The sequence below is a fragment of the Triturus cristatus genome, chromosome 7, assembly GCF_964204655.1.
Source record: "Triturus cristatus chromosome 7, aTriCri1.1, whole genome shotgun sequence".
NCBI classification, from domain to species: Eukaryota; Metazoa; Chordata; class Amphibia; order Caudata; family Salamandridae; genus Triturus; species Triturus cristatus.
Window position 1 is genome coordinate 440,360,733 of NC_140590.1, and position 27,979 is coordinate 440,388,711.

The window sequence follows — 27,979 nt, forward strand, 5'->3', positions numbered from 1 at the left end:
TAGGAACGTACCTGTGTCTCTGCGTTAGATACCCTCAAAGAGAAATAGGATATAAAATGATCAGACCAGGACACCGGGCAAGGATCCCTTATGGAGATGGGGAAGTTGGAACAGATCGTTTCCAATATATGGCCGGCCTGATGAGTAGGAAGGCGGACCTGCTGGTTGAGTTGGGCTAGATGTAGTATATCCAGCATGTCAATCACCTCCTTGGTAGCAGGTCAATCCAAATGGATATTAAAATCACCCAGAACTATATAGTGGGAAAATCTAACCACCCGAGAGACAATAGCGTCCCCACAGGTCTGGAGAAATAGACCCACAGGTCCAGGGGGCCCATAGATCAGGGAGGCTCCCAAGGTAAAGTGGCCTGAGAAGCGGATGCTAAAATCAAGCACCTCGCAGCCTGCTCATGCAGTAGTGTCCCCCAAGCGTAGATCCCATATGTTTTTATATATAATGGCCACACCTCTGCCTCTCCCCCATGACGGTTGGCTCTAGAGATCTTATAGCCCGCAGGAATGGCAAAGGAGACAATGGGGTCAGAAGTAGGATCAAGCCAGGTCTCCGTTAGGAACAACATGTCTAATGAGTTGTCCTCCAAAAGATCAAATACATCCACATAATGTTTCCTAAGAGAGTGGGCATTGATCATACCTGCCTGAATATGGGAATATATATATATCTAACCCATGCATTCAGTAAGACACATTTAATCACTCACTTATACAGTCAGCCACGCACCTACTAAATCATCTATCCAGACACTTATACACCCACTCATTCTTCAATACTCCTTGGCATATATATAAAACTTATTTAAACTTTACAGAAACACACAGTCACTAGATGATGTCATCAGTGATGCCATTTGAGATGTCATCAGTGATGTCACTGACCATGTCATGAATGATGTAGTATGTGACGTCATCAGTAGTGCATTGCAGGGGCGCGAGTTATAGTTAGCTGAACCAACTATAACGGCCGAATTTCTCTGATTTTGTATGAGTGAAATGTCCAAATAACTATAACGTCCCTGAAACCTGTGGTTTTTTCAGTGAAAAAATATATATATATATTACCTACTGGCGGTCGCCAGTAGGTAGTTATAGTTAGAACCTAGTTTCCATAGGAAAAGCATTTTTTGATTTGCTAATAACTTTGCCGTTGTTTGACGAATCTTCCTAAAATTCTCCCAAAATAAAAGTCTATCCAGGTCAGCTCCTATCCTGAACATTTGGGGTTGATTCGTCAAGCGGGGGCTGAGAAAAAAGGGGGGTCCCAAAATTTGTTTTCTCCATGTTAATTTCCATAGGATATTTTACGACGAGCTAAAGCCCGAACTGCTGAACGAAATTACCCCAAATTTGGCAAAAAGGTAGAGCTTGGTTCAGAAACCGAGCTTTTTTTTAAATGGTGTAAATCCGTTGAGTGGTTTATGAGAAATTCAATAAATAAGAGTCAAAAAATCAATTTCCCATAGGAAACTTTGTGCAAGGCTAAAGCAGAAACTACGGAACGGAATTACTCCAAGTTTGGCAGAAAGGTAGTGCTTGGGTCAGAAAGCGACCTTTTTAAAAAATGGTGTAAATCCGTTCAGCAGTTGCTGAGAAGTTAGAAAAATAAAAGTCTCGATATCTGGGCGGAGCCTAAGTTGCGTGTGTGAACTTCACTGTGATTGGATGCTAGTAGTCCAAACCAGGAAATGTTGGCAGCCATCTTGTGGCTCAGTAGAAGCGAGTCACCCAAAAACGGAGAAACAAAGGTATAAAACAAGAGAAGGGGGCAGGGTAGAAAAACCCTGACCCCCTAGGCCTGCTCAGGGGGTCCCAGAAGGACCCCCAGGGCACAAAACATCATTTAAAAATAAATAAAAAATCAGAAAAAATTTGCGCTGGGGTCGCAACTTCTCACTTTTCATTTTAATGAAGCCCTTGGGTGGGCTAGTTTCCGGGGGTATTTCTTAAAAAATAATAGCAGGGTCTCGCAGGGTTTGCGGGGGTGCACTGGGGTCCGTGCAGCCTCAGGGCTTCACTCATGTTGGGGGGGGTTGTGCGGCCCCCCTTCTGGAGCCTTCTATGTGCTTGTAACTTTGGCGTCGTTTGACGAACATTTATGAAATTATCCAAAAAGTGTATCTTTTTTTGATTAGCTCGTATATTGAAAGTTTGGGGGTGAATGGTGTAGGAGGGGCTGAGAAAAAACAGGTGAAACTGCTGAACGGAATTACGCCAAATTTGTCAGGGAGAAAGGTGATGGTCCAGAAAGCACACTTTATGGTGTAAATCCGTTCAGTAGTTTCTGAGAAATATCAAATTTTACAGATATCGATATTTGAGAATTCTTATATGTGATTGACTGAAGGGTTACAAGAACGAGCTTGCGGCTTATTGGCTGTGAATGGTTGAAACCAGGAAGTGTTGGCAGCCATTTTGTGATTTACTCCGTCAACTCGCATCTCTCCATGTAGAAGCCATTGGGTTTATAGTTTTACCTCTGCGAGGCAACACGCTGCCTCTCTTCATATCACCAGGTCACGGCTATGCCTTTAGAAGCCCGTCCGTCAGCTCGGCGCTCTGTGAGTCAGTCTGTCGGTACGATCTTCTACACTACCCAAAGACTACCCAAACACCACTGCACTGTCATAAACTCTAAAACACTAGCCCCAGCACGATCCCCTACACTACCCATACACCACTGCAGTGTCGTAAACCCTAAAACAATACTCCCAGCATGACCCCCTACACTACCCAAATACAACTGCACTGCCGTAAACCCTAAAACGCTACTCCCAGCATGATCCCCTACACTACACAAACACCACTGCACTACCGTAAACCCCAAAACAGTACTCCCAGCATGACACCTTACACTACCCAAACATTACTGCATTGTCGTAAACTCTAAAACACTACCTCCAGCACGATTCTTACACTACCCAAATACCACTGCACTACCTTAAACCCTAAAACGCTACCTCCAGCACGAACCCCCTAGAGTACGCAAACACCACTGTACTACCCTAAAGCATAAAACAGTACCAGTCCGACGGTTCTCAGGTCTGCGTCCGCCGTGTCCCTAGCTGTACATGCGCGAGCCAGTCCGTTAGGTGATAGGTGTGTCTTTGCTAGCAGGGCCGTTGGCCCATTAGTGTCCCTTTGTGCGTTAGACTCGAGCTCTCCCTCTGCGAGCCAGCACGCTGGTGTGCGTTTGTGAGCCAACAGCCCGTAGCTCTCCCTGTGCGAGCTAAGCCGACAGGCCACAGCTCTTCCTCTGCAAGCCTGCCCGATGTCCCGCAGGTCTCCCTGTGCTAGCCAGATCGCAGCTGTCACTCTGCGAGCCAATATTGGGAATATAAGGCAGCTCTAAAAAGAGCCCTTGTGTTTATTAGTTGGAGCTACATATATTAGTGCGGATGCACAGCTTCAGGTTATTCAGAAAATCTCGATTTCCCTGATTTGTGAAGTGTACTCCATCACTTCTGTAGATATCAGCCAGATCAAAACGTATGTTGTTCTTGTAGATCAACCCCATTCTATGGTCTCTGAGGAATGCAGACACAGCTTTGTTGACATTCTTCCTAGATTTTTCAATCTGAGGGCAAAATTGGTTTGACCATTTCCACTTCTGTCTTTGGCATATATTGGATTATACAAAGACAGTTTGAGGCAAAAGCAACATCAATTGTCAAAAGATGCCTTTCATTAGCATTTCTAAACCTACACCAGTCAATGTGCCTAGGTCGTTTCCACCACAGTGCACAATCATGAGGTCAGGGTGTTGGAGATGCAAACAGGTTTTAACCAAAGGCAACAATTGGTGCCACTTCAATCCTCTCTGTCCAAACCATTTAATGTCCACATTTTGTAAACCTAGGTCTAAGTCAATACGTCTCTGTTCAGCATACCTCTTGCACCAGAAAACATAGCTATGTCCTACTATCCACACAAGCATTTTGAAGGTATGGCTGGGAAGTAGGGATAGATGTCTGTAGCTCATGCAGTTCGTTCGTAGAATAAGAGATATGTTTAAAGGTGGGGAACTACTTTTTTTTCTCATTCAAAACAATAACTGATTGGTAGATGATAAGCATTGTTTTTTAAAAGTAGGGTGCATATTCGTTTTGTGGAAAAGCATCTTTGTGATTGGTTAAGAAAAAGCAGTTTAAGCGTGGAGTACATATTATAGGATAAAATTTGGTCAACTCAACAACACCTGCTACTTGCATTTGGAAGGCACTGTTCGAACTTAAACCAATCGTGAACCTGCACATGCCGTTAAATGTTTGAGAAGATGTTGCAAAAAAATATTGTTAGGTTTAAAAAAATGTATGAACTTTTAACCTGCACGTGTTGTAGAATGTTCTAGAAAGTGTGTTGATAGAATAGTTGCACTTCTGACTTCTATGTGTCCTTGAATATTTAAAAAACTGTTTATATGGAAAATTCAAAAATAACCAATAGAGAGAAGTTTTGCAATCTAAAAGAATCAAGGAACAATTCTAATTTGTTCTTTACTTATATTTATGAGTGGAGTAACAAAATTACAGACACAACAGCACCAGGAAGAGGAACAAGCAAGGAGTGGGAGTACGGGGGAGATGGGCACAATGGCACACATGCACAATTAAGTACAGCACAACTACAGACAAACCATGGCTAAAATGAAACACACCAACAAGGAGCACAAGTCACACAACCTGCCAACATCACACCACTGAACAAGCAGAGAAGTGAAAACCACACTGCCTGATAGGGAGAAGGGTGAACAAAACCTCACATGAAGGGACATCTCACACAATGCAGCACACACACATAGGAAGCAGAGCACACCAACATCCAACACAATGTTGTCCAAACACAAACATTCGCACAATCGAACACAGGACACAAATGAACTCGCCTGTGGCGGATAAATGTCCAAAAGCGTCAGTACGAAACAGGCACATGAGAATGCATAAGTACAAACCCACTGTCCGGATGGGGTAGCAATTCACGTAAGGCAGGAAGCCAGAGAGTCCGCGACACACACATTGACATACAAATGAAGACATAACACATTTGGAGACAAGTGAAAATGTGGAATCTTTATAAAAAAAGTGTGTGTCAGTATAGCCAAGAGTAGTGCCACGATATGCAGACAAATGCAGCAGCATGCCTGACTAATGAACGTAGGAAAACGTCCATGTTCACCTCGGGGTAGTCCATCACCAACCCACGTCAGTGTCAAGCAGCGTTGGTTGACCGCGCCTCGGACATGAGTCGACACCAATGCAGCCATGTTCACTGTCGTCTTGGGACATGTGACCAGATGCACAACGTGCAATGATGCGGCGGTACACGTGCAATGTGGCACATCGAGTCATGGTTGCAGGTACCTTGTCACTCGTCCATGAACGCGTGTGCAGCTGCGTAAGCCACTATTTCTAATGAGTGATGGTTGGCCACAATATTTGACATGTCATACACGTAATCCATCAACTGACCTGACAGATGTGCTGACTCCAACCACTGTACCCAATGTGCACCAAAGCAGAATCGGGAAGTGGGTCAATTTGCTCACTGCATACTACGACACGTGCAATCTCCCAGGCCCAGTTCCCAGTTCCCAACATTCATGCTAAACAACCATGCATGCCATAAACGGGCATCACCATGACACTCCTGGTTGTGGGCCAAAAGGGGGCGCACACACCCGTCGTAATGTAATCCATGTCAGCTACCCACAAGTTGGAGAGGCACACGTCCGTGCACCACTTGGATAAGCACGTGTGACATTGCAATACAGGTTGAACGCAGGTGACGTCCGCAATAGGGAAGCTCAGCCGGTAAGTGATCCGCAGCACTGCCAAAGGCAGTGCACCCAGGACTTGCAGCAGACGTGCAAGGTATAGGAGGACGTGAATTGAGTCGACCATGTGTTCGGGATGCCCTGCCATTGTGTCAGTGGCTCTGCTTGTAGCTGCACTGGCTTGCCGTGTGCCAGTCTTGTGGATGAAATGGCACAGCTTGGTGCAATGAGCCGGGTCTGTGTGCAATGGGTGCAGGGCAGGGGTGTGGTGGGAGTATGTGTGAAGGCCATTTCACGCACGCTAACTACGATAAAGGACTTTTGAGTGTGGGATGTGTACTCGTTGTTCTCAAATCGGGCTGTGTGTAGTGTGGGAGATAGATGCAAATATTATCGTATCTGTCAGGGGGGCTGGCTACTTGCAAGTTCCTTCTCTGAGCAGCAGCTGTGTTAGTGCAAGATAGCTCAGACAAAGAACCTTTCATCCCTACAGTAACTTCTCCACCTGCATTCATACAGGATGTGTACAAAGGCCGGTCATGGGTGTTGTGGGATGTCTGCAACCCTGGTCATCATGGATGAGATGCCCAGCACGTGGCACATGGGCAGGTTCACTGTGTGTTACGTTGCTAAACAGCTGCTCCTCCCTCCCACGAGCCCCCACACTTTTGTGCGCTGCGCTGTTGTATCTACGGCACACCATTGTAATGCCTATTCGCGCATGTCTTGCGGCATTCCAATCACACTGTGACTCTGCCGTTTGGAGGTGGTGCATGCCACTTTACAACATCGACTGCTGCGGCCCTTGTGGCAGCCACACCAGAACACTAAGACACACTTAATGCACTTCTTGCACACAGACATGTCTGAGATACCTCATTCCCCTTGCCAGATAGGCACACTCCTGCGCTGACCTGTATACGCCGGACCAGCACATGCCACTTGTGCATGCAGGAGGATGCGTGTGTAGCTACATGTCCAGGCTCACTGCCAACGCTGAGGTGACATGGTAACGTCTGCTGAAGCCAGCACACTGTGATGTTGTCGGGCCCGTGCCCATCATGCTAACACAATGACCACAAGGACACACTTGCTCAGATGCGGGTTCGTGGGCGTTGGAGGTCCTGGGGTTGTTTGGATGAGTGTTGTGGCCCTCATGGGTATCAGTGTATCATGCTCATTGACTCTATGGCACCTGTGGGTGTTCAGGTGTGGCTCTTGGCTGTGTTCCCTTTCATGCTGCAGGTAGTCGTTCTGCTTAACACCAGCAGAAAGCAGGTGTAAAATCCCTGGTGTTAACGCAGCTTATCATCGGAATTTGTTTCGCATCGCAGTTTTTGCCTTTAGTTGTGAAAATTGTGATGTGGTTTTTTGTGTACAGAAAAATAAACAAATATGGCAGTGTATCCTGTCAAGATCCAGGACCTGACCCACTATTCCCAATCAATATAAATACAATGGGCCCGATTCACAGAACTAACTTAAGACAATATCCTAAACTTACTACCATTTTCGTATTCACAGAAGGCACTTACTCATTTTGGTATTCACAGAAGACACTTACTCACTTCGGTATTCACAGAAGTTAGGAGTCCTAACTTTAGGACTCCTAAATGCCTTCTGTGAATACCGAAAGTCTTAAAATTAGGATTTTTCTCAGTTTAGGAGTCCTAAAGTGCGGACTCCTAACTTTACTACTACTAAACTCAGAAAAATCCTAATTTTAAGGCTTTCGGTATTCACAGAAGGCATTTAGGAGTCCTAAAGTTAGGAGTCCTAACTATACTACTACTAAACGGAGAAAAATCCTAATTTTAAGACTTTCGGTATTCACAGAAGGCATTTAGGAGTCCTAAAGTTAGGAGTCCTAACTATACTACTACTAAACTGAGAAAAATCCTAATTTTAAGACTTTCGGTATTCACAGAAGGCATTTAGGAGTCCTAAAGTTAGGACTCCTAACTTCTGTGAATACCGAAATGAGTAAGTGCCTTCTGTGAATACCAAAATGAGTAAGTGCCTTCTGTGAATACCAAAATGGTAGTAAGTTTAGGATTTTGTCTTAAGTTAGTTCTGTGAATCGGGCCCTTACGGTTTTCACAGAAGGCATTTAGGAGTCCTAAAGTTAGGAGTCCTAAATATACTACTACTAAACTGCGAAAAATCCTAATTTTAAGACTTTCGGTATTCACAGAAGGCATTTAGGAGTCCTAAACTTAGGACTCCTAACTTCTGTGAATACCGAAATGAGTAAGTGCCTTCTGTGAATATCAAAATGAGTAAGTGCCTTCTGTGAATACCAAAATGGTAGTAAGTTTAGGATTTTGTCTTAAGTTACTTCTGTGAATCGGGCCCAATGAGATTTCTTCATTGAATTTGTGTGTACAATGTAAATGCACCCCCTACCACAGTGCAATTCAAGACAGGATTTTAGTATTTAGAATAAATCGCAAAGGTGCACCTCATGTGTTTTTGCACGGGAATGCCTACTCTGCATTTCATTATCAGCCCTTTACTGCAACTAAAGTTGAGATAAATCTAACACACTATTCAGAAGCTGGTGCAAACGGCAGACATCACCAGTATTCCCGCGATAACTGCCCCAAAATTTAACACCATGGTGGACACCACCAAATAACAGTATTAAGAACGAAAAAGAGTCACACAGCACTTAAGTAACAACCCAAAACTTTATTGAATTTAATTTTTTTCAAACTTTATTTTTCCGTTTACGTACGTATAGAGGATAAACTAAATTTAACAAATTCAACACAAAACAACAAGGCGGAAGACTCCTGTCGGGTCCATCAATGTCGACGACACAGCCTGGAAAATAAAGCACAAAATAAGGACGTGTGTAATGCGCATATCAAATGCGTGAGACAAAGAGAAATTAGAGAAGGAAAAAAAAAGCCAGAGAGAAAAAGAGAGGGAAGGAAAGAAAGGGAGAAGGGAGAGAGAGTGAGAGAGATAGAAGGAAGGAAAGGAAGGAAGAGAGTGAGAGAGAGAGTGAAGAGAGGGAAGTGAGAGAGAGAGAGAGAGAGAGAGAGAGAGAGAGACACTGCCGCCCCTGCGCATCCATGACCAAATAATTACCTGCTGCCACTGGAGTGTCTACCAGTGGGCACTCAACGTGCCCATGAAAGCTCCAGGGCCCGGTCCCGCCATCATGGATTGGTGCACATTTTATGGACCCGCTCCGCGGCCCAGCAGATCCCACACATGTCGCTGAGTCCTGAGTCATCAATGGCGGAGACCACATCAGCTTTTGGTGCCGCTAACCATGTGCAACGCAAGTCAGCGCCACGTGGTGGTAGGCCGCTGACAGCCATACAAGTTAGGGAGCGACTAACCCTGTGCAACTCAAGTCCGCGCCAGATAGTAGTGGGCCCCTGACGGCCACATCATCTTCGGGTGGCACTAACTCTGTCCAACTCAAGTCCTCGCCATTATGGTTGATGATTTTTACTCTAGTATCTTGTCTAAAAGGTTTGTACTAAAAGTTCTCTTCAGTCCGTACAGCTGTGTGCTCAGTACACTGGTGACAGTTCACCAGCAGTTTATTTGGTAGGCCCCTGACAGCCACATCAGCTTCAGGGGGCACTAACCCTGTGCAACTCAAGTCCATGCCACGTGGTGGTAGGCCCCTGACAGCCACATCAGCTTTGGGTGGCACTAACCCTGTGCAACTCAAGTCCGCGCAACGTGGTAGTAGGCCCCTGACGGCCATACAGCTCAGGGTGCGACTAACCCTCTGCGCAACTTTTCATGGACTCTTTACAATTGAGACCCGTGGAGCGTCCACCATCCAGTCACCACCAGCAATAAATGATGTGACGTTGTCGATCCATTATATTTGCGTGGTCACATGGCCTGTGACACATGTGCCGAATGGGTGTGGTGTGAGTGCAAACCTGCCCTCAGGGAGTGGCCATGACATGTTGACAACTAGATCACTGACCTGCACACCAATAGCTAGTACGCCTGCGACAGGTAGCTATGTGGGTGGGTAAAAACGTATTTTCTCAATGGATTTTCCATAGGAAACTTTAGACAAGGCTACAGGTCAAACTGCTGAACGGAATTACGCCAAATTTGGTAGGGAGAAAGGTCTTGGTCCAGAAAGCGCGCTTTCTCACATTGAGTGAAAATATAAAAGAAAGGTCCGGGGGCAATTTAATATACCAGAGCTCTGTCTGTGCGAGATAACCCTTTCACGCTCCCTCTGCCCACCATCACCACTTCGCAGCTATGTCGTTAGAAGCCAGTCTGTCTGCTCGCAACTCTCTACCTTTGCGAGCTAGTATGCTGCTGTGCCTGTACCGCTGTGAGCTACTATGCTGCTGTTCCTTAGGGAGCGGATGACTCGTAGTACTGCGTCTGTGAGTTGAGTGGATGGGCCGCAGTTGTCCCTCTGCAAGCCTGGGTGCAAACTGTTCATAAGTCACATTACATAAGCATTAAAAAGCCATTTTGTGATTCAGTGCATCAGCTGGCATCTGTCCGAGGAATTTCTGAAAACATACTGGAGTTCTTTCTGTGAGAGATACCCCCTCCCACATTAGCAACATACCCCCAACAACCTTCTTGGATCTGGAATTGTCCCTGTGCGGTTGGACAAACAAGAATCTTATTTATTTATAGATTTACATATAAAACATTTTATTTAAACAAAACAACAACAAATAAAACTGAAGGGAGTCTGGTGCTGTGGTCGCTGCCACGAAGTTGGGGTCACTGCCATTCAGGACTCAGGACACAGTTCCACATGTGGGTTCGGCTTGTGTTGAACAGGGTTAGTGGTAGCACATGTTGCGGCTTGTGTTGAACAGGGTTAGTGGCACCACGTGTCCAAAATTCGAATTTTGCCCCCTCAATGCACTGCTGATGACATCATATATTACATCACTCATGACATGATCAGTGACATCACTGATGACATCTCAAATGACATCACTGATGACATCATCCAGTGAATATGTGTTTCTGTAAATTTTAAATATATTTTATATATGTTAATGCCAAGGTGTATTGAAGAATGAGTTAGAGGGTGTTCCTGTTCCTCCGCTGTTCCCGCTTGCTGCCATAAGCATCATTGCTGGTTGGGACTTCTTCAACCTGCCTGCTTTCAGCCCCCCTGCTGCCAGCAACATCATCTCGCGGCCGGAGCGGCCGGGCTTTGCTCCGCTGCTCCCGCCTGCCTACAAGCTCCAGAAGCCTTAGCGGCAGGACTCCGCTTGCTGTGCGCCAGGAGGTGCTTAAAGGCGTGTGCGGGGCCGAGGCCTCTGGTGCTCCTGTTCCTACGCTGGTCCCCCTTGCTGCCATAAGCATCATTGCTGGTTGGGACTTCTTTAACCTGCCTGCTTTCAGCCCCCCTGCTGCCAGCAACATCATCTCGCGGCCGGAGCGGCCGGGCTTTGCTCCGCTGCTCCCGCCTGCCTACAAGCTCCAGAAGCCTTAGCGGCAGGATGCTGCTTGCTGTGCGCCAGGAGGCGCTTAAAGGCGTGTGCGGGGCTGAGGCCTCTGGTGTTCCTGTTCCTCCGCTGTTCCCGCTTGCTGCCATAAGCATCATTGCTGGTTGGGACTTCTTCAACCTGCCTGCTTTCAGCCCCCCTGCTGCCAGCAACATCATCTCGCGGCCGGAGCGGCCGGGCTTTGCTCCGCTGCTCCCGCCAGCCTACAAGCTCCATAAGCCTTAGCGGCAGGACGCAGCTTGCTGTGCGCCAGGAGGCGCTTAAAGGTGTGTGTGGTCCCTCGTCCGTGAGGACGCGCTCGGGACGTGCCGGGAGAAGCCCGGGACAAGGGTGGGACCGTCCGTGGCCGTCAGGGGCCAGAAGAGGCCGGGCTGGGCCACCCCCATTGACAAGGTCACCATATGTGGAGCCATTGGCAATGGTAAAAAACAGAACTCTTTAAGTCGTACTGCCATTGTGTCTGGTTACTTGCATTTAGCTATTTAATATTATATTGATTGCTAAAGCAATAGTCCACCTAATTGTGGGGTGGACTATTGAGCCACATTGAATAGTGTTTTGTTAAACCTTAACATTGGGTATCACTATCAGGGATTATGGTTAAAAAAAATTCAATGCAGCCCCGTCCTAGCACGAGGCAAACAGCTATTACTAATACCCAGTTTGACCGCTATAGACCTAATGTTGCAAAAGACAATAAGAGTAGTTGCCTCAGCGATCGAAAATACAGAGAGGCGCCTTTCACTCCCGATTGGTATGCTTCCTCCCTTACAATCTGTAAACATACCCTCAACCTCGGCAAAATCTTTTGATTCTATACTTATGTCATCTTACATTGGGCTTCCAGTTTCCCAGAACCAAGAGATCCCTACAACACAGCATAACTCACCTCATGATTTCCCCCCTCTTATTAGTAGACTTTCTTTAACACCTCCAATGTTGCCGCTGAATGCGAGTATGGAGCACCATCACCTAACTGACGATCCAGCAGGCCAGGATGAGAATGCTGTTCTTTTAAGTACCGTTCCTATACTACTAGATAGCTCCAAGCCCGATAGTCCACCAGTAAGAACGAGAGGGCAAAAAGCAAAAAGTAAGCAGAAGCATATCATTAAAGAGCCACCCTTAAACAAACATAAGGGAAAGGGTAGTCGAACACAGCGAAATGCGTTATCAACACTAATTAGACAAAAGGGGAAAAAGGATGAGGGTCACATAGCTGCTACTGGTACCAAAACTGATGTGGGATATACTGAGGTTGGTGATGAAAATTTCTGGGTAAGATTGGAGTCAACGCTATCATCATTACTGGGGCCTATTAATCTTAAAGTCACAAATATTGAAATGAGGTTAGGTATTATGGAGGACCAGCTGATTAAAAACAACAGGAGCCCAAAAAAAGCTCCTACTAACGAACAATCTGCTAAGAGTCTTCCAAACAAAAACACTTCAACGATCGAAAGAAATATAATTCCCTCTTTAGATCAGGGTAATTGGAGGCAAGAAAATACAGCAATAGTTGAAGATGTTAATAGAGGCACTAGAGTCCAAGCAGGAAAAGATGCTAGCCCGGTTCCTGCTTTTATAAATCTACCCCCAGAATGTAGCGCTTATGTCGCAGTACTTGTAAATGTTCCCAAGTTAAGAAAGGACCAAGTAGAAACCCATGCTGCATTAAAAAACAAATCCCTCCACTGGTTATCCACTAAATGTGGCTTCCCAATGGAGAGAGCTAATCAGATTATATTAACACAGCGGGTGGGTTGGGTGGGTCCGCTTAAGAAAAATGTGGAGGGGGATTGTATCATCATTAACTTTCGATCCCCGTATTTGACCCAAACTACCCTTGCCAATGCACCACCTCCATCAGCTTGGGAGTTCAATACGACCCTATTGCCTCCGGGTTATTTCTACAGGCATCTCCTGGAAAATAAACTCGGTGATAACAACAATCCATTAGCGCATAGTTTAACAACATTTTCAATGTTTCGTCCACGTTTTACAATACCAACTTATAATAGATTCCAGGCCTTTGATTCCCTAGAGCATAATGACTGACTTAAATTGGCAAAGGTTAAAACTAATACTGGGCCTACACAGGAAAAACGAGACAATACGGCTACAGAAGTAATGTTGTACCGTAGGCAATCGACCCTTTTGCCAGTATTGTCGGCACAGGAACCATCAATACCAACTAATAATAGTATTGCAAAGGATGATGCACCAGGTATAATTAACAGGGGTACACCCCCAGTAATGTCGGTCATAACTATCCCAAACAATGTACTTGTAGTACCTTTGATCGATATAATGGGAGGTGACCCAGTCCTGGAAGCAGGCTACAATCTAGTAACATGGAACATTGCAGGTCTTTATAAAAAACTGGATACACCATTTTGGTTGGAGGTTATGACATCATTTGCCTTCAGGAAACATGGTGTAAGGAGAGTATTTATATAGAAGGATATACCTCACATTGGCTAAATGCAACTTCATCCATAACCGGGAGAGCCAAGGGTGGTCTTCTTATTTTGATATCCAATAAATTACTTATGTGTAAGATTAAAAGTTACACCACAGTAGATACCCATTGTCAGATGTTGCGATTAGAATTTACTAAAGGCAATGATCTTCTATTAGTGAATTACTATAATAATGTCTTTGATGCAACTAGGGACAGAGTCTTAAATCCACTTGAAAAAGAGATTGAAAGGGTATTAACACAGTCACGTAGACAGACCATTATACTCTGGGCAGGTGATTTTAACATCCAATCCTGCCCCCTGGCTACGAGTAACTCCTGTGGCTTTAGGAAGGAGATCGGTGATGACGATGGAGCTGATCATTTACATTTTCCGCATTGTAAGTATGGCACAGCACTGAATAAAAATTAATGGTAAAACTTGATCTGGATCTTTTAAATTATACCAAGAACAAGGTTAACACCAAGTGCCCGACTTTTACCGGTAGGAATGCGCAGACAAATATCGATCACATCTTACTCTCCAGTAATACTGAATTTTCTAATTTATGGATTGAGGAACAGGTTTTAAGTGACCATAACAGCATTTCCATATCTTTACTATGTTGGGGCAATAAGCAACTTAATGCTTCGGACTGCATTAATGATGTAGCTGCTACTCGAACAAATGGTATGAGAATAAAATGGGCTGGAATCGATCCCCAGAAAATGCACAAGGAGGTAGTAAAGACGTGTAGGACAGAGATAGACTGTTGTCTTAGTGATGAAGTCACTCCCGAGACTTTGCTTCATAATTTTGTTAGAATTAATGGAATTATAGAAGCCTTATTTACTAAAAAAAGTCATGGTAAAAGGGTACCAATTTTAGGGTGGTTTGATAAAAACTGTACTACAACATTGCACGATTTAAAACACACCCTGAGCATTAGGCCACGTGATAATTTATCCATCAAAATTTCACGGATCAACTATAAATTGGCCGTCTCTAATAGGAACAAAGAACTCCAAGATGAGGCTTGGAACAATCTTAACCTAGCAGCAGATATCAATAACAGTAAATTGCATTGGGAAACTATTAACAGCCCTTTTTTGAAAAATGACAGTGTACCAGAAATAACTTCATATGTAGAATGTAATGCATGGATTGAACATTTTTCGAATATTTTTAACCCTGATAGGTCTATTTTAAATCCAATTATGTGTAACGATTTTTTATGGTTATCATTACCGTTGTCAGTAAGTTTAGATGAAGTATATGAGGGTTTAATTAGTAGTAAAGGAGGCAAAGCGCCTGGCCCAGATGGGGTGCCGGTGGATTTATATAAAACCAAAATGAATCTCTGGGCCCCAATTCTAGTACGACTCTTTAATGCAGCAGCAGAAGGGAGCCTCCCGGAATCATGGGGCCAGTCTGTAATTATCCCTCTGTACAAAAAAGGATCTAAATCTGAGGCGTGTAACTATCGTCCCATTTCTCTATTAGATGCATCAATCAAAATAATGAGTAGAATTATCTTGAAAAGATTGTATATATGGGCAACTGAGAACGGGATTCTATCAAAAGTTCAATATGGATTTAGGAAGGGATTGGGGACATTAGAACAGTGTATTAACCTTGATCTCCTCATTAACAAATACACTGCTGCCAAGGAAGGAAATCTGTATCTTTGTTTTGCCGGCCTGAGTAGTGCTTTTGATCTCGTGGATCATGCCATCTTGTGGCACGTCTTCCTTGAATTAGGGGCACCTAATGAAATTGTACATTTCCTAGCAAGGTTATACGAGAAATTAACTTGGAAAGTACGCAATGGACCTGCTGGTGAATGTACCCCTTTTTTCAGGGCCACAAGAGGCATCCGCCAGGGTTGTGTTTTGGCACCACTTTTATTTTCATTATTTATTAATAAAGTCGACTCAACCCTTGGCCAGATTTCTGCAGATGCCCCGCTTATAGATGGGAAAGCGGTGCCTATTTTATTATATGCGGATGACGCTGTTTTATTGTCTCGTACTCAGATTGGTTTGCAACAACTTATTAATGAGTTTACTTCTTTTATTGAAAGCAGAAAACTTATAATAAATAAAACCAAGACTTTTGTGATGACCTGTGGGAAGAAAACTAAATCAGGGGGTCATCTTTTTTTATCGATAATGTAAAGATGCAAACAGTTAAAACATTTTGTTACCTTGGTTTAACGTTCGCGGGGGATGGGAAATGGACACAAGAACATGATAACATCAGCCTCAAAATGAGTAGGAACACTAACAGTATATTTAAATTTTCATCTAAATTAGGGGCAAGACGAATTAGAGACATGATGGCGATTTACAACGCCAGATGTGTCTCATCCGCACTTTATGGAGCGGGTGTATGGGGTCACAAATGTAGCCCAATTTTGCAGCAAGATGAAAATAGGTTCCTTAAGAAACTTCTCTGCGTCCCACCCTCAGCATCAACAGAATTAGTTCACGAGGAAGTGGAAATCGAATACATCTCTGATATAGCTGCATTACGTCCTCTGGCTCTTTGGCGTTCGATTTGGTCAAAGTCAGAAACATTATTTACTCAAGCAATCATTAAAGATTGCTTGAGGCTTGACCATTTTAATCGAATCCCGTGGCTCAAATACATCCAATATTGGTATCATCTCTTATTTGAATGTGACATTTTCCTTGAACCCGAGTTCGCAGCTTTAATCCCTAAAAAAAGAGTTAAAAGCGAGGTTTTTATTACATAAGAAGGAGATAAGAGAAAGGTCATCTAGGAAGCTATCAACCGTTATTTTTTATCGGGATTTAGACTTAAACAGTGGTTTCCAGACCTATCTATCTACTGTTACTCGTAATTCACACAGATTTGTCTTAACTCGTCTTAGACTAGGAATTGTTCACCATTTAGTGGCATTTCCGCAAATGAAATATGGTACCAATTCCTTGTGCCCATGTGATAACACGTCAAGACAAAGTTGTTGTCATTTTTTACTGTTTTGTAAGTTTTAGCGATTTTTGAGAACATTTTATTTAAAACCTATCTTTTTAAAATATAATGTTCGATCCACAAAAATGGCTATGAAGTTAGTATTATCTCTAGAAGGCCCTGACATTTGTTTTTATGTGGCTTTGTATATACTGAAATGTATAGCTGCCAGGAAAGCAATAACTATCTAATATGATCGCCTTAGCTTATAGAATATAATGTTAGAAGGCATGTCAATGTGTTCTTGTCTGTACACGCATATAAACTGGAGCACCAAGGACCCTTTGCAGGCTATTTTGCACTTAAGTATATTGTGTGGAATTTGTGAATTCCTCAAGGTTTTAATTGTATCTGGTTTTTAACAATATTCTGTTCAAATATTTATTTTTGGATGCCCTTTTATAGACTGTAAACGCGATGGGTTTTTAAATATTGTGATTTATAATTTGTTTTACAGCTATGATGGGGCTTTTGCTTATGAAATATTGTTTGTTTATTGCTCTGCTTATATGGTTGTATTTTATAAACTGAATAAAAGCATAAGAAGAAGAAGAGTTAGAGTATAAGTGTGTGGGTGGAAGATTTAATTGGGTGTGTGACTGACTGTATAAGTTAGTGATTAAATGTGTCTTACTGAATGCATGGGTTAGTGACTAAACTGTGTGAATGTCTGTATCAGTCTCTCAGTTGTTGTTTAAGCTGCTGCATGGGTTGATTATTAGGTATACGACTGTCTATATGGGTTACTTATTGGTTGCATGAGTATCTGTATGGGTGCCTCAGTGTTTGTGTGTGATTTTCTACCTACATGTGTGAGTGGATAATTTACTGGGTGTATGGGTTCAATAGTGCATGTAGAAATAGCTGTATAGGTGAGTGAGTGTGTGTATCAGTGTGTTGGTGAGTGAATGTATGTCTCACTGGTATATGTGTGAGTAGCTACATATGTGAAAGGTAGTATATGTGAGTGTTGGAGTATGTAAATGACTATATGTGAGAGTGAGTAATTGTGAGAGTGACTGTGTAAATGAGTGTGTGCTTGTGTCAGTGATTGTATAAGAGAGTAAGTATATGTTAGTATCTGTATGAATAGGTTAGATAGTGAATGTATAACTGTATAGATGAGTAAATGGCAGTTTTCTTGATTCTTTACATGACTAGCTAGGTGTTTCAATAACTCTATGGATGAGTGATGGTGTATGAGTGTTTGTATAGGTGTATGAGTACATATAATAGTGCTGTATTGATGTGTGACTGCATGTGTGAGTAACTGTATGGGTGAATGAATGAATGTGTGTGTATAGCTAGAAAATCACTGCAGACCAACTACACGCAAATCTCGCTCTCAGCCCACCCACCGATCCCTCCAACACTGACGACGCTGCCCACAGCCTCGGACGCTGGATCGACGACTGCGCCAACACCCTCGCCCGCTGAAGAAACCCCCCACAGAGACACCAGCAAGAGGGCCAGCTGGTTCACCCCAGAACTCCTATCCTCCAAGCGAGCCTACCGGAAACTAGAGAAGAAATGGCACAGCGAACAAACTCTGAACAGCCACGCAGCCCACAAGGACCCCACCCGCAACCACCATCACTTCATCAGGACTGCCAAGAGGACCTCCTTCAAAGACCGCCTCGACAACAACGTACACAATAGCAAGGAGCTCTTCAACATTGTAAAGAAACTCAAAAAACCCCAGCTCCAACACCAATGACATCCTGCCGTCGCAAGCCCTGTGAGACTCCCTCGCCACTTTCTTCCACTGGAAGATAGCAGACATCCACAACAGCTTCAACACCCAGACAACCCCTACAGACAGCAACACAACAGATTCCCCGCACACCATCGACCACGACCCCCTCCTAACCTGGACCAGCGTGAGCATCGATGACACCATCAAGACCATGAGCACAATCCACTCCAGCTCCCTGTCAGACCCATTCCCGCACCACATCTTCAACAAAGCCAGCAGCTCCATCGCACCCCACCTGTGCAATGTCATCAATCTCTCCCTCGAGTCCGCGACCTTCCCAGAAAGCTGGAAGCATGCCGAGATCAACGCCCTACTCAAAAAACCCAAGGCAGATCCTAGAGACCTCAAGAACTTCCGGCCCATCTCACTGATCCCGTTCCCGGCCAAGGTCATGGAGAAGATCGTCAACAGACAGCTAACCCGATACCTAGAAGAAAACAGAATCCTGGACCACTCCCAGCCAAGGTTCCGCAGCAACCACAGCACCGAGACCGCCCTCATCGCCACCACAGACGACATCAGGACACTGCTGGACCGCGGCCCTCATCCTCATGGAACTCTCTGCCGCCTTCGACACCGTCTGCCACCGCTCACTACGCACATGCCTCCATGCCGTAGGGATCCGAGACAAAGCCCTGTAATGGACCATCTCCTTCCTCTCCTGCAGAACCCAGAGCGTCCGCCTCCCCCCATTAAGATCCAAAGCCTCTGAGATCATCTGCGGCGTACCCCAGGGTTCTTCCCTCAGCCGACTGAAGCTGAACACAGACAAAACGGAGGTCCTTATCCTCGGCTCCAACCCTTCAGCCAGGGACGACTCCAGATGGCCGACGGCACTGGGGCAGCCCCGACACCCACCAACCACGTACGCACGCAACCTGGGAATCCTCCTCGACTCAACGCTCTCCATGACCAAGCAAGTCAACGCCATCTCCTCCTCCTGCTTCAACACCCTCCTTATGCTCCACAAGATCTACAGCTGGATCCCGACAGATACAAGAAGGACAGTCACCCAGGCCCTTGTCAGCAGGAGACTCGCCTACGGAAACGCCTTCCATCCGGGAGCCCCGACCAAGCTCATCAAACGACTGCAAAGCATCCAAAACGCCTCGACATGACTTATCCTCGATGTACCACGCCACGGCCACATCACCCCCCACTTGAGAAACCTGCACTGGCTGCCCGTCAACAAGAGGATATCTTTCAAGCTCCTCATCCACGCACACAAGGCACTGCACAAGACCAGCTCAGCCTACTTCAACAAACAGTTTTCCCTCTACATCTCCAACCGCCAGCTCCGCTTCGCCGGCCTCGCACTCGCCACCGTCCCACGCATCCGAAGAACAACCACCGGCGGGAGGTCCTTCTCCCACCTCGCCGCCAAGACCTGGAACACCCTCCCACTGAGACTACGACAGACCCAAGATCTGCTGACCTTCAGGAGGCTACTCAAGACCTGGCTGTTCGATCAGTAGCAGCCCCCCCAGTGCCTTGAGACCCTCACGAGTATGTAGAAATGTTTGATTGATTGAGGAATTAGTCAGTGGGTATATAGTAACTGCTATTGATTTGTCTATGGTTTTGAAAATGGTAGTCTGTATTTTAGAGTGGGTGTATCAAAGGTTATATTAGGGTGTGAGGAGGTGCATCAGATTATCACGTGGATGATGTAATCAGTGATGTCATGAGTGATGTCATTTGAGATGTCATCAGTGATGTCACTGACCATGTCATGAGTGATGTAATATGTGAAGTCCTCAGCAGAGCATTGCGGGGGCGCGAGTTATAGTTAGCTCTACTAACTATACCTTTCAAATTTCTCTGGTTTTGTACAAGTGAAATGTCCAACTAACTAAAACGTCCCTGAAACCTATGGTTTATTCAGTGAATTTCTAAGGTTTTTAAAATGCTAATTTCTAACTATAATGTCCCTGAAATCTATGTTTTTTTCAGTGAATTTCAAGGGTATTTTAAATGTTTATTTCTAATTATAATGTTCATTAAACCTATACTTTTTTCAGTGATTTTAAATTATCATTCCATTCTCAACCTGGTGAAAACAGCCGATATCACCAGTTTTCCAGCAATAGCTTCCGCAAAATAAATTGCCACAAATGAGAGCAACAACTAACGCTAATAATATGCAGAGTAGGTGTTCCTGTGCAAAAATAACATGGAAATACCACTTCCCGATATTTTCAACACGCAGCCAAATCTGCGGAGCGATCCAAAAACAGGCGATAGGCTGCGTTAGTAGTAGGAATGTAACATCTGCCTTTTACTGGTGTAAAGTAGGATGACTACCTACAGTGTGAAAGGGAGCCCAGCCCAGATTCACATCTGAAGACCAACACATGTAATTGAGCTACTGATCATGCACCTCCGACACCCAAGAAGGTCACAAAACACACTGCCACCGCCCTCAGGACCTTCCCTCCGGACCACCCCACCACCCTACTACCACCGAGGCAGCTCCCAACAGGAAAGCAGAACTACCAAAAACGACATGACCCCTCAGCCACACAATAGCTGATTGTTGTGAGATGTGGCAACCAAACATGTGTGAAGGACGCAAGTCACCCACCAATAATAATGCACCCAATACCAAGTGTAGCGGTGATGTGCTGGACAGACCTCACTATGTGTACATATACTGCTGGTGATTGTAGTGTTGTGGACAGTGTTACCTCAGGCAGTGGGGAAGATCTTGGTCATGTACCTGTGTCGGCGTCCCCTGTAATCTGAAGCGCAGTGGGCTGGTCCAACGTATGCCACTGCAGCGTAGAAGTGTGAATAAATAGGCTGGGGCTCTGGGCATGGTTCACTTGTGTGAAGGCCAACACGTCTGCCAGAGCAGCAGCACTCAACCTGCCACATGACTGCCGCCAAGATCACGGGCCTCCTCGACACAGGCCCCCTGCGAGCACAGCGGCACAGGACTGCAGAGTTATGTCTCTACAGACTACTGCCTTCGATCTACACTGCGGACAGCAAGGCTCACAATTCAGATGGAGTCGCAATTGCAGATGACGCAGTCCAGTAGGCAAGCCACATTGCTCCCAGTGTGGCCCGCCTAGACTACGCATAATCGCAGGCTGTGTACACGCTGAGCGCCAGAGCTACCACTAACTCAGTGCACCATAAGTCAATGCCACGTGGCCTTATTAAGGCAGAATTCATTAGACAAAAGACATTGCTACCAGTGCGACCCACCCGGACCACGCATCATCGCAGGGTGCGCACATTCTGAGTGCTTCAGGTGCTACTAACTCAGTGCACTATAGGTCATCACCACGTACCCTTATTAAGGCAGAATTCATTAGACAAAAGACATTGCTACCAGTGCGGCCTGCCTGGACCATGCATCATCACAGGCTCCGCACACGCTGAATGCTTCTGATGCCACTAACTGTGCAGCTCAAGTCAATGCCACGTGGCTGTCTGTCCTTCCTGGCCACTGCCTCTGGCCTACAGTGTGGTTAGCAGGGCTCACAATTCAAACTCAGTCTTGATTCATTAATTTCAGAGTCCAGTAGGCAACTAGCTATAACGTCCCTGAAACCTACATATTTTGACAATGTAGCCAATACATATTTCATCTTTTGTTCCATACGCCCACACTGTGGTCAGCAGTGCTCACAATTTACATTGAGATATGATTTATTATTTGCAGACAGAATTGTACTGTATGTCCTCGGATTTTGTCAAGAGGAAGTGACAAAAAGCATTCCTCGATGTCTGTGCTGACTACTGCCTTCGATCTACATTGCGGACATCAGGGCTCACAATTCAGATCGAGTTGTGATTGCAGATGACGCAGTCCAGTAGGCAACAGACATTGCTACCAGTGCGTCCCTCCCGGACCACGCATCATGGCTAGCTGTGCACACGTGGAATGCTTCTGATGCCCCTACCTCAGTGCACCACAACTCCTCATGGACCCTTTATGATAGAATCTTTTGTGGATGATTTCAGATCTTCTGCCCCTACCTCAGTTTACCACAAGTCATGAACCCTTTATGCTAAAATCTTTTGTGTATTTTTTCACATCTGGTGCCCCTACCTTAGTGCAGCACAAGTCATGGACCCTTTATGATCGAATCTCTGTGTGTGATCCGATGATTACTGTTGTACTTGTTTCCAGCACCAACCATTCCCTGAGGGCTGGCATCCACTCACCCCACACGCATCCAGCACAGACTTCACTGGGCATGTGACCCTGGTAATAAAAAGGGGCCGAGCGCACGTGCCCGTACCCTGCTCCACTATCTATGTAACTGTGTCCGTGTGTTCATTATATATGCATGATGCTGCCCCTGGGCCCTACCACATTACATCCTGCTGTGAACAGCGCTCGTAACCATGTTACCTCTGGCAGTGGGGAAAACTTTGGTTATGTAACTTTGTCTCGGTCATTGTATAAGTACATAGGTAGAGACTAGGGGCCATATGTAGGAAACAGTTTTGCGATCGCAAACAGTGCGATTCGCAGGAATCTGGGTGTTTGCGATCGCAAAACATACTTGAGCCATGTAGGAAAGGTATACGCAGAAGAGCTGTGCGAATCGCTAATTTAGCGATTAGCTATTTTGCGGAAAGTGGAGTCTGCGAATAAATCAGCGTAATCGCAGTCTGCGCACCAGTATTAGCGAAAATCGCTGTTACCGAACTCGCAAATAGCGATTGCGCAAAATAACATGTTCAGAAAACTCGCAAATAGCGATTATGCAAAATTCGCAATTTTGCACTTCCCAATTACCATCAACACTGAGCAGGTGGTAACCTACTGCAACCTATTTAAACAGGCCCACAATGCCACAGGGCCTTTCCACCATGGCTGGGCTGTACGTGATAGCCAGGAGGCTGCGAATCAGGGATGCCACACAGAGACGGAGACGCCAGGAAAGGATCTACAGAGCACGCATCACCCTCTTCCAAGTGACCGATGAGGAGATCCATGTCAACTACAGGCTGCACCCAGACAGCATCCTGGATTTAATTGCTGAACTGACACCCATACTTGACCACCCCACACGCAGGGCACACTCCATTCCCACCCATGTACAGGTGCTGTGCTCACTGCACCTCCTGGCATCAGGTAGTTTCCAGGGGGTCATTGCCACAGCAGGAGGTGTCTCCCAAAGTGCACTTTCGCGCTTCTTCCACGCTTTCCTGGATGCAATGGTACAGAGGCTGCATCACCACATACAATTTCCTAGCACAGCACAGGCACTGGATCAGACCAAGCAAGATTTCTACCAAATTGCACAATTCCCCCATGTCATTGGCTGCATAGATGGGACACATATCGCTATTTCACCCCCCTCACATAATGAGTATGTATTTCGCAACAGAAAGTCATATCATTCCCTGAACATCCAGGTAGTGTGCAATGCCCAACACTTAATCACTGATATTGTGGCCAAATACCCTGGAAGCACACACGACTCATTCATGTTTCGCCACTGTGCATTACATCGCAGACTCACAAATGGTGATTTTGGAGAGGGCTATCTGCTAGGTAAATGCCTGTTAAACACACACAGAGGCAGTAGAGTGATGCAGTGGCAGGACACTATTGAACATTAATCTGCTTATGCCCCGCAGGTGACAGTGCGTATGCTGTACGAGACTACATCCTCACACCGTACCTGAATCCATCAACTGCAGGTGAGAGGGGGTACAACAGCGCACACAGAGCTACACGCTGTGCCATTGAGAGGACATTTGGAATCCTAAAGAGCCGTTTTCGATGCCTCCATAAGAGTGGTGGAGCGCTACAGTACAGCCCTGAGACGTGTTGCAAAATAGTGGTTGCCTGTGCAATGCTACACAACATCGCTACCAAGAAAGGAACCCCAGTGGACCTGACAGACTCTGAATCATCAGATGAGGATGGAGCAGCACCACATCGCGCTCCCGCAGGAGGTGCTGGTGCAGCTGCCGGACGTATGAGACGTGATGAGATCACCCAAAACTACTTCTAAGTGAGTAATGATGACACAATGACACTGATTGGTGACTGACAGGGATGTTTATTTCTGTGTCATCAGGCATTGAGTGATCTCACGTTGTGACGTTAAAGTCCCTGCATGCACTTGTTTGTGTCACAGTGCAAAGAGTAACAACAGACACTGAGTCTACATGGACTGTGTTGCATCACACATGGCCATTAGTCCCTTGTGTCCCTTCACCTCCTACGTGCACGGCCTGGTGCGCCTCGCTGTGTGCGCGCTGTGCCCTCCCTTGACTCATCCTCCACTGTGCTCTGTCGTGCACTCCTGCGTCTTTCCTGTGGTATTGGGGGAGTGATGCTGCTCCTGCTCGATTGTTCATCAGTGTCCGTGGCTGCAAGTGCACCTATGCCACCTGTGGCGGTTGCGCGCATCTGGTCCACCGCATGTGTGACCTGCACCAAGACACTGCCCACGTCCTGGCAGCAGTGGGCCATCTCGCGCTGCATGCCAACACATCTTCTGGCCAGCAAGGATGTGGCGGTTGTGTGGCGGTTCACAGCCCTTGTGTATAGGTCCAGCCGTGTGTGAAGGCGATGTCTGTCCCGGCGCCGCGCTGCCCTGTCCCTCGCTGTCTCCCTGCACAGTCCCTCCAATGCACCAGTCATGGCCATCACTCCTGCGCGCAACTCGGTCATGTTGTGGTTATGTGCTGTCAGCTGCCGTTGTATTGACCTGATTCCCTTCACTTGCAGGCGCTGCTGCTTCAGCATGCTGCCCTCCAGGCCCGAGAACACCGTGTCCTCTTCAACAGGAGCAGTGCTGGTGGACGGCCGTTCCCTGCGTCTCATCCCTCTCCCTACTCTTGATTGTTCAGGGGACTGTGTTTGTTGCAGTCCTGCACGCTGCCTGTGCACTGGCTGTTGCTCCTCTGCTGTGTCTGGTGCCTGTGTCTCCAACAGTGGTAGTGGTGGGACAATTATGCGACGCCTGCATGGTGCTGTGTCGGCAGTTGTGGCTGCGCCCTGATCCTTCTGGCATGCCTGGTCCTCCATCTCAACTGTTGGCTCACATTCAGCCTCACTATCCTGTGTTGGTGGTGGTGCTGTGGATTAAATGACACACATTAGTACTGTGTCCTGTGTGGTATTTGTCATGCATTAGTTTCAAGCAATAGAATCTCATGGGTACTATCGGTCTATTTCTATCTCTGCATGATGGAGTCCTTCCTATTCCACCTGTCTGTGTCTCACTGGCACAGTTATCAGTGCATGTGACTACGTTTCCCATAATGCATTACTGTGTGTGCTGTGTGACATTTACTGGAGTTGCAGTCAGGTTGCCTTTTGGGGGATGTGGGTGGTTTGGGGATGTAGCAGGGGGTCTTGCCATGCACCTTACCTTGTCTGGTGTCTGGGTGTTCTGAGCTGTCCAGGTCAGCCACTCCACTCACGCTCTCAGGCTGCAGTGTGCCCTCCACCAGCTCCTCCAGGGGTGTCGGTTCGGTTGCAGTGGAAGGGCCCCCACCGGTTTTTTTAGCCTCTGCCAGTCTTGTTGCCACCCTCTCCTTTGACCTCTGCCGCATGTCATACCATCTTTTACGTAGGTCCTCCACACTGCGGTGTGTGACACCAATGGCATTCACTTTCTCTTGGATGTCACTCCAAATCTTGCGCTTTCTGGCCTCAGGTACTCTCAGGGAACTTTTCCCAAATAGGAGATCATGGTTGCTGACCACCTCCTGTGTGAGGACCTCCAGCTCCCTCTCACTGAATTTCTGTTTCCTCTTCCTTGATTTTTCCTCCTGCTGCTTTTCAGTCCCCTGGGAATCCATTTGACTGGTTTTCAAATGCAGAGCTTCACTGTTCTCCTCTCCACACAGGCTCTAAAACAGCTACTGGCTCACACACAGCTGCTGGCAATCAGGTGCAGCATGGGCAGTCACACTTCCTGGTTGTGATGTCATCATTCTGCACCTGAATTGCAGATTCCCAGATTTGCGATTCCTTAATAGCGTTCTCGCAATTAAGGAATCGCTATTAGGGTAATCGCAAAATAATTCTGCGAATTTTTGCGCATCGCTAATTATTCGCTAAAATCTACCTACATAGCTATTTGCGATTCGGATTTTGCGATTCGCGAAAAATCGCAATTTCCGATTCGCAAATTCCATTCTACCTACATATGGCCCTGGATCATTAGAGTACTGCAAGGAGAGTATATAGTGAATTTATAAGTGCTTCGGAATTGGCGGAGTGATTGGATAAGTACATATGTTGGCAGAACCTAACCCCCGAGCACAAGCTTGGCTCTAACTGGCTGCCCTCCATGTGCCAAAAACGGAAATTTGGGCTTTGCATGGCCCTGTATTGCTACAGCTGCAACACTCCACTGAATGTGCAATAAACATTCATATCCACACAAATATGTCATGTGCACGATCTTTCATGTGTGGAAGTATGGATGAATGTAGGGTCAGTGATTCCCCCTACCTTCCATGTTGGCCATTTTTTGGGACTTGGGTCACAGGGTAACACATTGGCGCTTGCGGCCCGGGTGGCGGCAGCACTACAACAGTGACACCCGCATCAGTTGATTCCTCATAAAGCCCAGGACAGAACCATGCCCAGAGCTTCGGAGTCATTGCTCACAGCCTCACGCAGGACTGGCAAACGCCAGGCCAGCCCAGCCCACTCTGCTTACACATACAGGAAGGGATAACAATGCTACATGGCCCAGATTTTCATTGTAGTGATCTGCTACTCACAGGTTTAGTTGTCAGTACACCACAGACACTCCCTGATGGCTGGTTTACACCCACACCACACCCATCAAGCAGAGGCAGTCACAGGACACGTGACCCTGCCAATAAAAGGGACCGGGCGCACGTGCTCCACGCCATTTCCATTTCAGACTTGGTGGCACCGGATGCACTGCGGCCAGCACAGTCACACCGCCATGGGATGGTGACTTTAGGTGCACTGAGGTAGGGGCACTGTAAGTGCTGAGTGGGTGTGCAACCTGCGATGATGCCCCATCCCGGTGGTCCGGACAGGTCAAGTTTTGTGTGCCCTGCTGGACTGCAGTGTAGGCCTGAGCCATCAAACATCGGGGGCCTACTGCCACGTGGCGTGGTCTCACTGGTCACAGAGTTAGTGGCACCGCAATGGCTGAGCGGGTGTGCAACCTGCGATGATGGTGGGTGCACTGGTATGTCCTCTGCCATGGTAAAATCAAGACGCAACACCAAATGTGAGACCTGGTGGCCTGCGGAGCGGGGCTGCATGATATGCTGGGTGCCCTGTCCACCGGCCCTGGGCTTGGGGCTTGCAGCAGCACGTGATAGGCCCTCATTTCTACATGCAGGTTGCGAAAGGTGAGCAGAGAGGCTTGTTTGCGCAGCGGCGGGCAGTCACCTTCGGGCAGTGGGAGTGGATGTGGTGCAGCAGCCTGGGTGCGCAGTGGCAGGTAGTCACCTCCGGGCAGTGAGAGTGGATGTGGTGCAGCAGCCTGGGTGCGCAGCGGAGGGCAGTCACCTCTGGGCAG

At 46.4% G+C, this 27,979-nt stretch overlaps 1 protein-coding gene across 1 annotated transcript; it reads right to left on the minus strand.

Moving 5' to 3' along the window:
• Positions 1-12,475: 12,475 nt before the first annotated feature.
• On the minus strand, positions 12,476-26,267 carry LOC146809897 (uncharacterized). The gene is made up of 3 exons (XM_085614920.1): positions 25,835-26,267; positions 25,079-25,538; positions 12,476-12,587 (listed from the first exon to the last, which is right to left on the minus strand). Exons 1-3 carry the CDS (start codon positions 26,265-26,267, stop codon positions 12,476-12,478), a joined length of 1,005 nt encoding a protein of 334 aa, XP_085471046.1.
• Positions 26,268-27,979: the final 1,712 nt, after the last annotated feature.

What these genes read in the sequence shown, in the direction of transcription:
- LOC146809897 (XM_085614920.1), bottom strand. Translation starts at nt 26,267, where the DNA reads ATGGATTCCCAGGGGACTGAAAAGCAGCAGGAGGAAAAATCAAGGAAG. An exon ending in ACACCCAGACACCAGACAAG is followed by an intron (nt 25,539 to 25,834) that starts GTAAGGTGCATG and finishes TTTAATCCACAG; the next exon opens with CACCACCACCAACACAGGAT. An exon ending in ACTGGTGCATTGGAGGGACT is followed by an intron (nt 12,588 to 25,078) that starts GTGCAGGGAGAC and finishes TGTGACTTTAAG; the next exon opens with ATTAATAGGCCCCAGTAATG.